This window comes from Maniola jurtina, chromosome 14, assembly GCF_905333055.1.
Source record: "Maniola jurtina chromosome 14, ilManJurt1.1, whole genome shotgun sequence".
In the NCBI taxonomy this organism is placed as follows: Eukaryota; Metazoa; Arthropoda; class Insecta; order Lepidoptera; family Nymphalidae; genus Maniola; species Maniola jurtina.
Window position 1 is genome coordinate 11898663 of NC_060042.1, and position 14094 is coordinate 11912756.

General features: G+C 37.0%; 2 protein-coding genes across 2 annotated transcripts in view; both read left to right on the plus strand.

The window, feature by feature from the left end:
- Window positions 1-14094, plus strand: part of LOC123871817 (unconventional myosin-XV) — a 144167-nt gene that overhangs the window by 39287 nt on the left and 90786 nt on the right. Inside the window, exon 2 of the mRNA XM_045915796.1 lies at window positions 10963-11113. Within this exon, the coding sequence (XP_045771752.1) occupies window positions 10964-11113 (150 nt within the window). The 5' untranslated portion in view covers window position 10963. The remainder of the gene's footprint in view (window positions 1-10962; window positions 11114-14094) is intronic.
- Window positions 8153-9940, plus strand: LOC123871846 (leucine-rich repeat extensin-like protein 3). The gene is made up of 2 exons (XM_045915846.1): window positions 8153-8301; window positions 8983-9940. The coding sequence occupies exons 1-2, from the start codon at window positions 8188-8190 to the stop codon at window positions 9844-9846; spliced, it is 978 nt and encodes a 325-aa protein (XP_045771802.1). The 5' UTR covers window positions 8153-8187; the 3' UTR covers window positions 9847-9940.

Consider the following 14094-nt stretch of genomic DNA (forward strand, 5'->3'; position numbering starts at 1 on the left):
CGAGCACTTGCTTTTATTGGGTGTGTTTTGATATCTATCTTCTTTGCAATGGCGAATGAAAACTTAGCGGGACCGAGTTCGTGTGCTCCGCTGTTGAGTACTTCATCGGAATCAGATGAAGACGAATATAAAATCACAGAGCATACGAAAAAACGTCGAAGGCAAAATAAAGTTTGGGTTTTTGAAAGAAAATTTATAACTGTGCGGAGCGCTGAGGAATTTATCAAAAATGAGAAGACCTGGTCAATACAAAAAATTCATACGACTGAAGAAGGAGTAAAACGTTACTATCGTTGTAACAAAGTGAAGCTTCGGGCTGAAATTCAGTGTTCTGCCGCGATTTATCTTTTATTTGACGCATCGTGTGATGATATATTATTATTTCGTACTGAAACATGTCACGACCATGAAAATTCTGACTGTCAGTCGACTAGGGGAATAAATGAGGCAACGAAAAAGGAAATAGAAAAACTATTCGAACTGCGTTTGAAACCTAAATCTATTATGAAGAACTTAAGTAAAATTAATGGACTAGTTCTGCCGACTAAGTTACAGTTAAACAATTATCTTAAAATCATACGTAAGAAAAAATACGGGCCATCGGTAATAAGCTTGGGACAGCTTGAATTATGGTTAAAAGAAAACTCTGAAATACCTGATGACGGTCACGAAGTTTTTGTTTTGGCGTATGAAATTTCTGAAGATGATTTAGATCAGAACTTCCGGTTCATGTTAACGACGAAATATTTAATTGGTCTATCACGCCAATGTTCTGTTCTTCACGCGGATGCCACATATAAGCTCATTTGGCAAGGGTTTCCAGTACTTGTGATTGGAACTACAGACAGAGATAAACATTTTCACCCATTTGGATTAGCTGTGACAACAGCTGAACGAACGGAAGACTTCATATTTTTATTTTCCGCATTAAAAAAAGCAGTTTTCTCAATATTTTCATACACTTTAAGTTGTAAAGTTTTGGTCTGTGATGCAGCGAAGGCTATACAAACTGCCTTTGCGTGCACATTTGGAACAGATACAGTCATAAGAATGTGCTGGGCGCATGCGAAAAAGAAGATGCAAACAAGAGTAGAGCAAAGTGTGCAAAAGAAATCCCAAAAAGAGATCTTACAAGATATTGATGCTTTACAGTGTGCCTCAACTCAGGAAATATTTGATCGAGCCAGCGAAAAATTTTTGGACAAGTGGAAAGCCGAAAAAGATTTTGTTACATACTTTGAAAATGAATGGCTAATACTAAATCGTTTCTGGTATTTGGGCGCATCTCTGGGGACTCCTGCTACAAACAATGCTCTGGAATCTTTCAATAAAACAATAAAAGATGGTGGCACGCTTCGTGAGCGTCATCCTTTGGCGCGGTTCTTAGTAATTGCTTCTGATATAGTCAAGGACTGGTCTAATGAATACGTGATTAATAATACTGAGAGACGGTTCGCTCAACTGCCGACAGTATCTTTAAAGATGTGGACAGAAAGTTACCAATGGGCAAAACTGTCGAAGCAGGTGCCATTAAAGAATAGTACTGAGCTAGTTTGCTCATACAGAATTCCAGCTGGGTCGGATTTAGATTGCAAAAATTATGAAAAGCCATGGGAGACCTTTGACGAATACAAAGAGCAACATTTTAGAGAGTGGGAAGTTATAATGCCCCGAGAAAAGGAAAATTGGTTACACGGCACATGCAATTGCCCAAAGTTTCTCAAAGATTACATTTGCAAGCATCTCGTTGGATTGGCGATTCGGCTTAAGCACGTCCAGCCACCTTCAGAGGCCAGAGCTATTCCGATTGGCATGAAGCGCAAAAGAGGACGACCAGCCAAAGCTAAGAAAGCATTAATTGTGCAGTGAATTAATACAGAAGACTGATTCTTCTTAAGATTTTTTAAATGCTTATTATTAGTTTAGTTTTAAGATCTTTGAACTGTTTATTATTAGTTTTAAGAGGACTATCTTTTTAATGATTGTTTCAATAATTAAAAAAGGGATTATTGAAATTGTAAGAGTTTTATTTTTTATTTTAGGTATAGCATTTGGTTGTAAACGAAACGCTCAAGATAATTTTTTTTTGTAGTGGTTAATCAATTTGGAGACAAAAAGGTTAGGAGTAAATTTACTTTACTGTGTTTGGCAAAATATTTTTTTTGCCGAGGGTAATTTACTTTAATCGGATAACGAGATTTTATTTTTTTGCATTTCATTTTAAATTAAAATATGGTTAATAATTTGGTTTTCATTAACTATTTTTGGGCTAACAATGAGTTTTTTGGAGCCAGTTTGCTTAAATAGGATAGCAAGATGTAAAAACTTTGGTTATAATTTTACATTAAAATGCTGTTTTAATTTTGGTGATCATTTACTACTTTTGGGTTAACAATGATTTATTTGGAGTCATTTTGCTTAAATAGGATAGCGAGATGTTAAAACTTAGGTTGTAATTTTACATTAAAATGCGGGTTTAATTTTGGTAATCATTTACTATTTTTGTCTGTTATATGTTACTATACCTGGTGGTAAGTTAAACATAAGCCTTTTAAAATTACAGGGGCTCAAAGATTTGTATGAAAATTTTTAAGACCGCGTAACTTTGAATCCGAATATTTTAACAGAAATCTGGAAAACCACAGACATAGATATTAGTTTCTAGAATATGTCTGCAAAATTTCATGGACTTTGGTTGCTTAATATTCAAATGAAATTGGAACTACGATTGTATGAAACGAGTGACGGAGAGAGCCCTCTTAATGATCGACTTTACAGCATTCATATTTCGTTTAAGCTGGCTGTATATTAACATTATAATAGTCAAGGCTTAATCTAGATATCATCTTAGAACTTTGTATGTATCTTTGTCTGTTGATAAAGCTATCTAAGAGTAAGAAAAAAATAGATATACGGCCTATAAGTTTATTAATACGTCGTCATCGTCTCGTCATCAACCGATATGTCTACTGCTGTACATAGGTCTCTTGTAGAGATTTCCACATATAGCAGTCTTGTGCTATCTTAATATTATGTCTGAATGCAACGGCACCCTGCGATTCTTTGATGTCGTGCTTCTATCACCTAGTAGTGTGGTGTCTGAGGGTGAGATCTATAGAGCGCGCTCTGCCTTTGCTTAGACTTAAAACAGAGTTAAAACGAGACAGAGCTATATCTCTCACATAAATCTGTCTCGTTTTAACTCAATCTTAAGTCAGAGCAAAGTCAAAGTGCGCTTTACGTCTTCGTCTGTGGTGGCGTTTGCTGGCGCGCGTGTTGTGACTTTTTGGAGTGTTTTTTTTTGTTAAAACTGACTGGAAAGCGCTCTAAGGGGGTGCCGTGCGTATGTCGGCGAGCGCCGGCACAGACGGGGTCCATACTTGTATAGTTTAACTAACTTGTTACAAATAACTACAAACTTGACATTGGCTAATCATTGTAAAAGCCAGACGAGAGAGAAAAAAAAAAAAAAAAAAAAAGTGCGCTTTATAGATTTCAGCCTGACTGTCTGCCAACGCCAACGTTTTCGGTGCGAAGTCGCCATTCCAGCACCTAGAGAGTAGGGCCAAAGTCTATCGATTTTTCGAACTATGCAGCAAGTATTTAGAATCTTTATTAATTCAACTATTCGACTTTCCAAAAAATATTTTATGAGAGTAACTGACGAGTACGTAGGTACCTAACGATTGAAGTGAATCACGCTAATTAACTGCTGTTTTCACTTTTATTTTTTCTCAATAAAAACTTCGCAGGTATAATCGGTTTAGACAGATTTAACGGTTATTACTTGCTTGTAATAGTTGCTCGTTGCTTAATATTTTAATGCCCGTAGTTATTTATGTCTATGCGTCATAAGCGCAGGCTAGTCGTAATCAATGTCTCGTACTAATTTTATTTGTTACTTGGTTCACATGGTTTTTGTAAGAGTATTTGTTGCAAAATTGTCCTCTAAACGTAGGAAATTTTATTTACCATTATTTTCGTACTAGCTTTTGCCTGCAACTTTGTCCAAAGAATATAATTTATAACATCCGGGGATAATGTTAGCTACATTATCAGTGAGAGTTTTTGAAATCAGATGATTAGTTTCGAAGATTAACTGTATATCCAAACGGACAAAACTTCTTTATAATATTATTTTTGTAAACAAACAAGCCGACTCGCCCCGGCTTCCCTCGGTGAAGGGCTGGTATTACTTTTTAATTGTTGCTTGAACACCCAAATACCAAATTTCATAGATATAACTGGAAAAATGACATACTTTCATACAAACTTTCATCCCCAATTTAACCCCTTAGAGCGTGGAATTTCTAAAACCCTGAAATAACTCTTCTAACTCTTCTTCTTAGTTTTAACTAAAAGATAAATACCAATTTTTATGCCTAGATATAACTTGAATAATGACGGACTCTCATACAAACTTACATTCTCTATTTAATCCCTTTAGAGGTTGAATTTCCAAAAATCTGTTCTTATTGGGTGCCTACGTTAAACGAACCTAATGCCCGACGTACGTATATGTCGGCGTCAATCCCAGAATATAAAGCCATTATTGTAATTCATAGATCATAACAAACATTAATTCAAGTTTTTTTTTCTTTCGAAGATAGTGAGCATATCCCACCGCTGCTGTCGGCGTCAATCCCAGAATATAAAGCCATTATAGTAATTCATAGATCATAACAAACATTAATTCAAGTTACAATGATAATTATTTACACTCTAGCCTTTAAAATCACATTAATAAAATTAAGTATTCAGAAACATGTCTACTCTTCCAAATCCACTCTTCTTCCAAAAGTTAGCTTTTCCCGCCGAGACACGCCCTCTGGCGTGGCCAACGTGATTTGTCGAAAATGGAGTCAATTAACATTTTCTATATTTCTTAATTAAATAATTATCTAGTTAAATAACATATTAAATATCTTAAGAATAATAAGATATTTAATTAATATCAAAACAAACAACAGAAGGTCATAGTTATCAACTTATAAATTCTATTAGGACAATAATTCTATAGTATTGGCGCCAATTCAGTTTGAAAAAGAGATCTTCAGGAAACTCACACTAGGCGGCGCTAGGATCGTGGAGGTTTTTAAACAAGGAGGTTCTATATATAATTAAATGTTAGACCGAAAGAGGTTATTATTAAAGAAGATTCTATATAATAATTTTATAAAGCAAACACGCCCACATATACGTTGCAAGAAATTTGCGTACCCCCTAGGCTAGGTCTGTGGTCTGTATTGTACGTTGATGGTACCTATTACATCAGAAACCTTCCCTCCGCCGCTAGTCCGAACAACTGTGCCTATGCAACTCAATCGGACATGCGAATGCATAGGTAACGAACAGACAAATAGACAGACAAACATTGTAACATCCAATACATACGTAAAATCAGCCTAGGCGTGTATCTAACTTGGCATATTTTTTAAAAGATTAACCACGTCGTTTCTTGATTTTTCTTTTCTATCTGTAAGTACATATCTTATGAAAACAGCTGCTGGATTTAAATAATTTAATGACAAGAAAAAGATGAATGAATTTGTCAAGATCGTTGAAACGCAAATCATAAAAAAACTGAGCCGTGTTTTGTGATTTTTCACGGAAAATTAATTGCAATCTGTATTTTACATCTTTCGTTTCTTTTCATTTCACTGATCTTTCCTCAAAATCTTATTAAAAAACAGCATTTTTTATATTTAGTTTGAAATATTAAACTTAAAGAATTATAAAGCTTATAACATTTTCTTGTGAATCGATGATATAAATGTCGATAACGGGAAAACTATATCAAATGTTGGTAGAATGTTTTGTGGCTGTAATTATGTAGTTGTGGAAGGCACTCATCCATGAAAACGAATGAATGAATTAGTCAACAATCACAGCAGGGTTCAGAATTCAGATCAGATTTTGTTTTTATCATTACCTAGGTAGGTATTCAGGTAGGTACGCACCGCTACAAGAAAATACTAATGCGTTTATAGTAACCCAAGATTAAGAACAAATAAAAATAATCCAAGGATACTAATGTTATAAATGCGAAATTGTGTTTGTTTGTTATCGTTCACAGACCGTCTGCTTAACCAATTTTGGTATTTGAGAGACAGCTTGCATCCCGGAAACGTAGATTACTTTAGTCCCGGAAAATCAAAGAGTTCCCTACGGGATTTCAAAAAACCTATGTCTTTGTTTCCTATGTTTATTCCCGGGATGCAAGCTGTCTCTGTACCAAATTACATCAAAATCGGTTAAACTGTTGGACCGTGAAAAGCTAGCAAACAGACAGACAGATAGGCACACTTTCGCATTTATAATATTAATATAAAAGTATGGATAAAAAGTAGAGCCCAGTAAATATCCAATGGACCAGTTCTGTTAGATTAGATGAGCCTCGCCTAGCTTGTTAGCCGAACCAAAGTCAGTCAGTCGAAAGTAGGAACGATACGAATCGCTACGCATTATTCAAATACCGATAACATGTCTCATATCACGAGCTTTTCTGCCTGCGGATTATGATGTCAGAGGGTTCGATAAACCGTTATTAGTATGAACTAAATGCATATTTAATATCATGAATGGGAAAGCGTATCTGCCTATTTGTCTGTTATCTTTTCACGGCCTATGATGTTTGATACAGGGATAGCTTGCATCCCGGAGACAGCCATATCTTAGTAAACAATAGTAAATAAAGAACACAAACTATGGGATATAGGTGCTTTTATCCCGAAAAATCATAGAGTTCTGCCGGGATTTTTTGGAAAACATAAATCCACGCGAGCTTCATCTACTATAGGTAAGTATATTGGAGAATTGTTCTACTTTCAGTTTTCTGATTAGACTTATAATCGAAAGATTCATCCAAAAATCTCTAAAGTTCACACCTTGTCAGATTCTTGTTCAAACTTTCTTAGATTATTTAATGATTTTTGAGCTATTCAATATTAGTGGCGGGAACGGATCGACACGTTTTAACGATTATATTATTATTTTAACGATTTTTAAATACTTTAGTGTTTAGATCGCGATGAGTTTGTGATATCTGTGAGAATCGCTCTCTACCTAATTAAAAAAATATTTTAAGGTAAATAAATGCCTGCTTCTCTGAAACAATATTAATTATATGTTATAGCTAGTACTTAAGTCTTCTTTAAGGTGCCGGACGACCAAAAACTCGTACAATATGGTATTCAGAATGCTGCATGCGTTTAGAAAGCCTTTCACAGCACGTATGCCGCATACGAATGCAATTATAACCCGTCTCAACAAAAAGACGGCACTTCTCCACCAAACCTTGAACTACATTGTTACTTTCTTATTCGCCACTATTACCTATCTATTGGTATTCATTAAAAGTGCGTCCACAGTTCCCTTTTGCCGGACGGAAGCGTCTCGTCTGATTGTTTACCGGATTCAATGACCTTTTTTTAGGCCGTTTTAGAGTTGAGAGAACTCATTTTACTTTTAAATATTAACGATGTTAAGGTCAATAAGCCTCGGTAATATAAAATACGGTATGTTTAAAAATTGACTGATTTTACTGGTGTTTATGTAGTGGGCCTAATCATGGGAAAATATCTTCAAAGTGTAGATTAAAATAACTTTAAATGCATTGGAATTTCAGGTCTCCGAGCACATGAAAATTTTAAGATACCCGTTAAATATGTTGATCTAGTATAAAGCAGACTGGGATAAATAAATGAAAAAATCACCTGCCAATTTTTATTCTACTTAACTTTTAATCTAGAAAATAAAGAAATAATATTGATACGATTAAATATTAAATCGTGGAATACCTACGGTGATCTAATAATAAGTAGCCATCGCATGACATTAAATAAAAAGTAGATTAGGTATTGTGTAATTTTCTCTATTATACCTGCCGTAGAGTTCAGTTCTGAAAAACTATATATAATTTTAATATTGTTAGTACATATTTGATAAAGAAATATCTATTATCTACGTCTAGCATTATTATGTTTTGCTAACCAGTAGGTATTTTTTTAGAAAATACTAGTGTTATCACATATTTTATTGATGTGAAAATAACAGTTATACCTACTTAGCTAAGGTTTTCGTTATCGCATACGTGGTTTATCTTTAACTTTTGTTTAGTTGCATTTTCGATAAATGCAACTGCAAGCCATTCCTGCAATGTGTTTGTAAATCATTGTTTTGTGTCGTATGACCGCTGGAGCAATATGTCGGTATATAGGGTATGGAGATACGAGGGGCATGTCAGACCGGTCACACATGGCGGTGACTACAAAGTTGGTGCTTTTAACGGGCTTACTTTATGTAAGTATCAATTTTATTAAATAAACAATTTATTTTATTTAATAACAAGCTTCTTCCTATGAGTGCATGCATAAGTTTTTAGGGTTCCCTAGTAGACAAGAAATTAACTAACTGTGGTTGGAATTATACAAATTGTAGTTGCCATACATAATAACAAACCCTAATATTGCAAGACTTCCGAAATTGGTTAATCTATCGATTGATTTAGAAATAAGGCTAATCACTTATTTAACCGCCGTATCCTGCATAATTCGAAACGTAGTGTTTAGATGCAAGGCCGAATTTTGTACGTGTAAAATAAGTAACATTGGCGGCCAACTTTCTAAGTAACTTAGGCCAATATAGAGTTGACGGGATAGGTATTTAGTAAAATATCTATAGCCAATTATCAGAATATGCCTTACATATTTTTATGCTATAGCATCGATTAGTTTTGTCTCGGTAAGAAAAGTGTTCTGAATTGGTACCAGTAAATTTATAACAAACGGACAGACTGTAGATTATTTAACCAGCCCCAATAATTTCTAAAAATCAAAGTGTTTAAAAATATTGTACCTACCTACTCTGTTCTAACTATAATGCCTGTTCAACAAAATATGGTAAAGCCATGGTAAAGCCAAATTATAATTTAAAAAATTTCAATTTAAAAATTTTATAATTTTTTTTTCTTTTTATTTCCAGTCGGCAGTTCAGGGCCAGTACTATGCGTCACCATACCCGTCGCCCCTGGTCGCTTCACCATATGCAGCACCATGCAGCTGTGCATCACCATCGATAGCCCTGTCAGCACCTGCGAGCCCTATATACGTATCTCTTCCCAGCCCTCCGCCGATATGCGTTACTCCACCCCCGCTTCCACCATTAGTAATAGAGATGCCGTTACCCCCACCGATGACGTTCGCACCTCCACCTATGCCTCCTCTATGTATCACTCCTCCAGCTTTACCCCCGCTGACGGTAACACCGCCGCCGTCACCCCCTATGTGCGTCACTCCACCTCCGTTACCCCCTATGTGTGTCACACCTCCAGCTCCACCAGTAATGTATGTCAATCCTCCACCACCACCTCCTATTTTGATAGAGCTCCCGTGTCCCGCTCCTATTATGATTGAGCTGCCGCCTATTATGATACAACCTCCTCCGCTACCGCCTGTGATGGTACAGCCTCCTCCGCTTCCTCCTCTACCTGTTCAGCCTCCAGCACCAGCTCCAATGATGATTCAACCACCTCAGCCTCCTCCGATGTACATCCAACCGCCTGCGCCTTGCCCGATCACTATTCAACCTCCTTGTCCTGAACCTATTTACGTACAGCCGCCTGCTCCTGCCCCTGTAACTGTTCAACCTCCACCATTACCTCCAATTTGTGTCCAACCTCCTCCCCCACCTCCCCTTTGCATCCAACCTCCTCCCATCGAGCCTTTCTGTCTCCAACCTCCGCCTCCACCCCCAATCTGCTTCACTCCATCTCCTTGTCCAGCCGCTCCATCGTGCGGCTGCTGCGGCATGCCACCAACAGCGCTGGTTGCTCCTATTTATTTATAATGCAACAAAAAAGCTAATTTATATAAGTGTACTTACCATGTGATAAAATTGTTATGTTATGAATACACGGAAATAAAGTGTCTTGTTAATTGTATTTTGTACTTTTATTTTCACCGACGATTCTTCGAAACCTGCAGTTGGTACACTGTTACATAATGGCAATGCAAAACTTGTGAGAAACAATTGACGAATGATGATTACTTACGCAAAATGATGAATGTATAACCAAAGACGAATCCAGAGACGTGAATATAAAGCCTCCTTGATAAGAGCGAGCCTCCATCTTAGCCTCCATCTGTTTGGCCAAATCTGCAGAATTTAGTTTCACACGAACAAATTTTTACGTCAGGGTCTAGCTGTTATGAAATCTAGCACTAGCTTTATCTATCGTGCTGAAAATTCAGAAATTAGAATGACTGGTTTGTACATATTGTTGCTCTGTAGGGTCAATCACACTAATATTATAAAGGCGAAAGTTTGTGTGTGTGTGTGTGTGTGTGTGTGTGTGTGTGTGTGTGTGTGTGGTGTGTGTGTGTGTATGTTTGTTACTCTTTCACGCAAAAACTACTGGACGGATTGGGCTGAAATTTAGAATGGAGATAGATAATATCCTGGATTAGCACATAGGCTACTTATTATCCCGGAAAATCAAAGAGTTCCCACGGGAATTTTAAAAAACCTACATCCACGCGAACGAAGTTGCGGGTATCAGCTAGTATGCGATAAATATCACGTGCTCAGCATCTAAATTGGTCCGTTATACACATAGACCTACGATTTTTCGCTACGCACACATAGACCTACGATTTTTCGGCACATAATAAATTTATGGTTATACAGATGTCAGATACCATGACTTTGGTCGCGTGATAACGACAACCTTTCTACATAGGCACTCTGACATAGGTTCCTAACTACGTAGACTAATTCAGGTCACTCCTTCATCCCGCACTTAACGCACGATTGCTCGGTCTAGACGGCTTCGTCGAACTTCTGTAGTACCTGTAATATAATATGTACTATCCTCTGCGATACTTAGGTAGGTACTCCACCTTTGAATGCCTTACAAAAGACTCTGATTCTGAGGTTTATCAGTGTTATTTCTCTCTTCCGCAGAATGGCGGGTGCCACGGGGCTCGTGGAGTGGTCGGAGGGCGCGGCGGTGTGGTTCCAGCCCGCCGGGGCCCCCGCCCCGCTGCCCGGCGAGCTGATCGAGGTGCACCGCGCCGCCAAGGTGCTGCTCGTCAGCGCCGTCGTCAACGGCCAGGTACAGTAGCGCTCTGCAGCATGACGGCTATACAGGGCTCTTCTCAAAGCTATTGTCTTAACTTTTGTTGGTATAAAACCTGAACTAAAATCTTCATGCACCTACCTATTCCTTACCACCTTCATAGTAGGCATTTCTCTTGATTTCACGTTATGTAAACACGTTTGTTGCCGCCACGAGCATTAAATAAACTCAAAGACGCATACCTTATTACGAAATGATAACATTACATTATAAAACAATATCATTACGTGAATATACGTGACTTTTAAGAATCAATAAAGAAAGTAAGTTAATCAAACATTTTTTAAATGATCGCCATAATCATAAAGGTTCGTTTATGATGGTTCTAAAAAATCATGGGAAAGTTTATGTAGGTATGTCATAATTATTGACTATTTGACTTATGTAACCAATATAATCTACTGTCATCCTAGTTTTAATTAATAGTGCTATAATTCCGTTATAACTACGCTAATTTAACTGGTTGAAGTTACGCGTTTAATAGACGTGTTTTTGTGGCCCCTATTTTCGAATGACAATAATAATAAACGCGGTTTCTATGCTTTGTCAATCACTGACTAGCTATGAAAATGAAAAAATATTTACTGACCAAAAACACTTTTTGTACATTTTTTCTTTCTTGGTCTGATGAATGAAATGAAATTAATGAAATGATGAAGTATTTAAGTCAACATCATCATCAAGATCAACCTATCGCCGGTTCACTACTGAGGACCGGTCTCCTCTGAAAATTAAAAAGGGTTAAGCTATAGTCCGCCACGATGGGCAATGCGGGTTGCCAGACGTCACACATCTTTCAGAACATTATAAAGAAGTCTCAGACATGCAGGTTTCCTCACAATGTTTTCCTCTACCGTTAAAGCTAGTTATATTAATTGCCTAAAACGCAATAACTTGACGAAAGTTAGACGTGCCTGCCCGGCATCAAGCCACCTACTCCCGGAATAGGAGGCCAACGCACTAGGCCGTCACGTCGTTTTACAGCCGAAATTAATAACTTGTCTATCTGTAATCTGTCAATAAGTTTCTTAGCAACGTTATTATTTGTCAAGAATTATATGATCTTTTTTGACTAATAACAAAGTTGCTAAGTTGCTTATCGACAGATTAAAGATAGATTGATTATTATTATTAATTTCGGCCGGTAAGTAATGACAAATAGTTAATGTGAATACGACCTTAATATACGCATTCGGCGTGTAATGCAAGAGCGTAGTGTAGGAATGTTGATAGAGAGTTGGCTCCGACATTTTCTGCGCGCCTGGTAACTTGTCTGATGTCTCTACACATGTTTTATACCTAATCATCTTTTATTATGATAACCATTCACATAGCAGAGATCATTAGAAACAATGTTATTATTGAAATAGCAATTGATAGTCATAAAAATACAAAGTTTTCTAGAGAAAATGCATAAGCATTTCAAGAGCAGTAATAGCCTAGTGGTTAACATAATAAATAGCCTTGTGATTAAGACCTCCGCATCCCATTCGGGAGGTCCGGGGTTCTAGCCCGAGCATGCACTTCTAAGTTTTAGGATTTATTGAGTTTTTAACCGACTTGAAAAAGGGAGGTTCTCAAATCGTCGGAATCTTTTTTAAGCAATTAAATATCACTTGCTTCAATTGTGATGTGAAACATCGCAAAAATCTGCATGCTTGAAGATTTCCGTAATGTTATGTTTTCAAAGGTGTGTGAAGCCTGCCAATCCGCACTTAGCCAGCGTGGTAGACTATGGCCTATAAACCCTTTTCATTCTCAGAGAAGAACCGTTTTCAGTAGTAAACCGTCAATGGGTTGTAATGATGGTGAAGCATATTTAACTTCCAACAAGAAGGTTTCTTATTCGGCGCTTATTTTTAACCCCCGAGTCGGGGGTTAAAAATAAGCGAATAAGAAATCGGTCGGGGGCCCCGACCCAAAAAGAGGGGTGATATAAGTTTGACGTGTCTGTCTGTCCCTGTCTGTGGCATCGAAGCTCCTAAACTAATGAACCGATTTTTAACCCCCGACCCAAAAAGAGGGGTGTTATAAGTTTGACGTGTGTATCTGTGTGTCTGTGTATCTGTGTATCTGTGTATCTGTCTGTGGCATCGTAGCGCCTAAACGAATGAACCGATTTTAATTTAGTTTTTTTTGTTTGAAAGGTGGCTTGATCGAGAGTGTTCTTAGCTATAATCTAAAAAAATTGGTTCAGCCGTTTAAGAGTTATCAGCTCTTTTCTAGTTTTCTTGTAGAAAAGAAGGTTAGATAACCGTTAGGTTCATAATATTATGTCAATAGACAAATGTCAAGCTGTCAAGATGGACGTTGCCTAAATACATAATTATTTATTTGAAAATGATGTTTTGGAAAACTCAAATACTTTGGATCGTCGGGGGTGTTATAAATTTTTAATTTACACTTGTAATTTAGTTTTTCTTGGTTGAAAGGTGGCTTGATCGAGAGTGTTCTTAGCTATAATCCAAGAAAATCGGTTCAACCGTTTAAAAGTTATCAGCTCTTTTCTAGTCACTGTAACCTTCACTGGTCGGGGGTGTTATAAATTTTTAATTTAAACTTGTATTTCAAGTTGTAACTAAAGAAAATTGAAAATGTTTCAATGAAACTTGGCTGAGATCAGTGTAGAGCGTACTTTGACTTTGTTCTGATTTAATTTTCAGCCCGATTTATGTCAGCGTTTATAACACTGTCTTGTCAAAGCTCGTTCTAATAGACTTCAGCATTAGAGGTAGCCAACCTACTTATTTGTATAGAAGTTATACAACTAAATTCATTGTTTAGTAAACAGTTAACTTTTAAGTTTAACTAACAATTAATAATAATTGCTCGTAAGATTCGCAACGTTTAGTATAGGTAATCGCGACCTCACCACACGTTTAGGTGCGTAACGCAACTTCGCAAGGTCGCGCCTGTGGAATGTTGATAGCTTAGATATTTGTAAAGTTAAACCACTG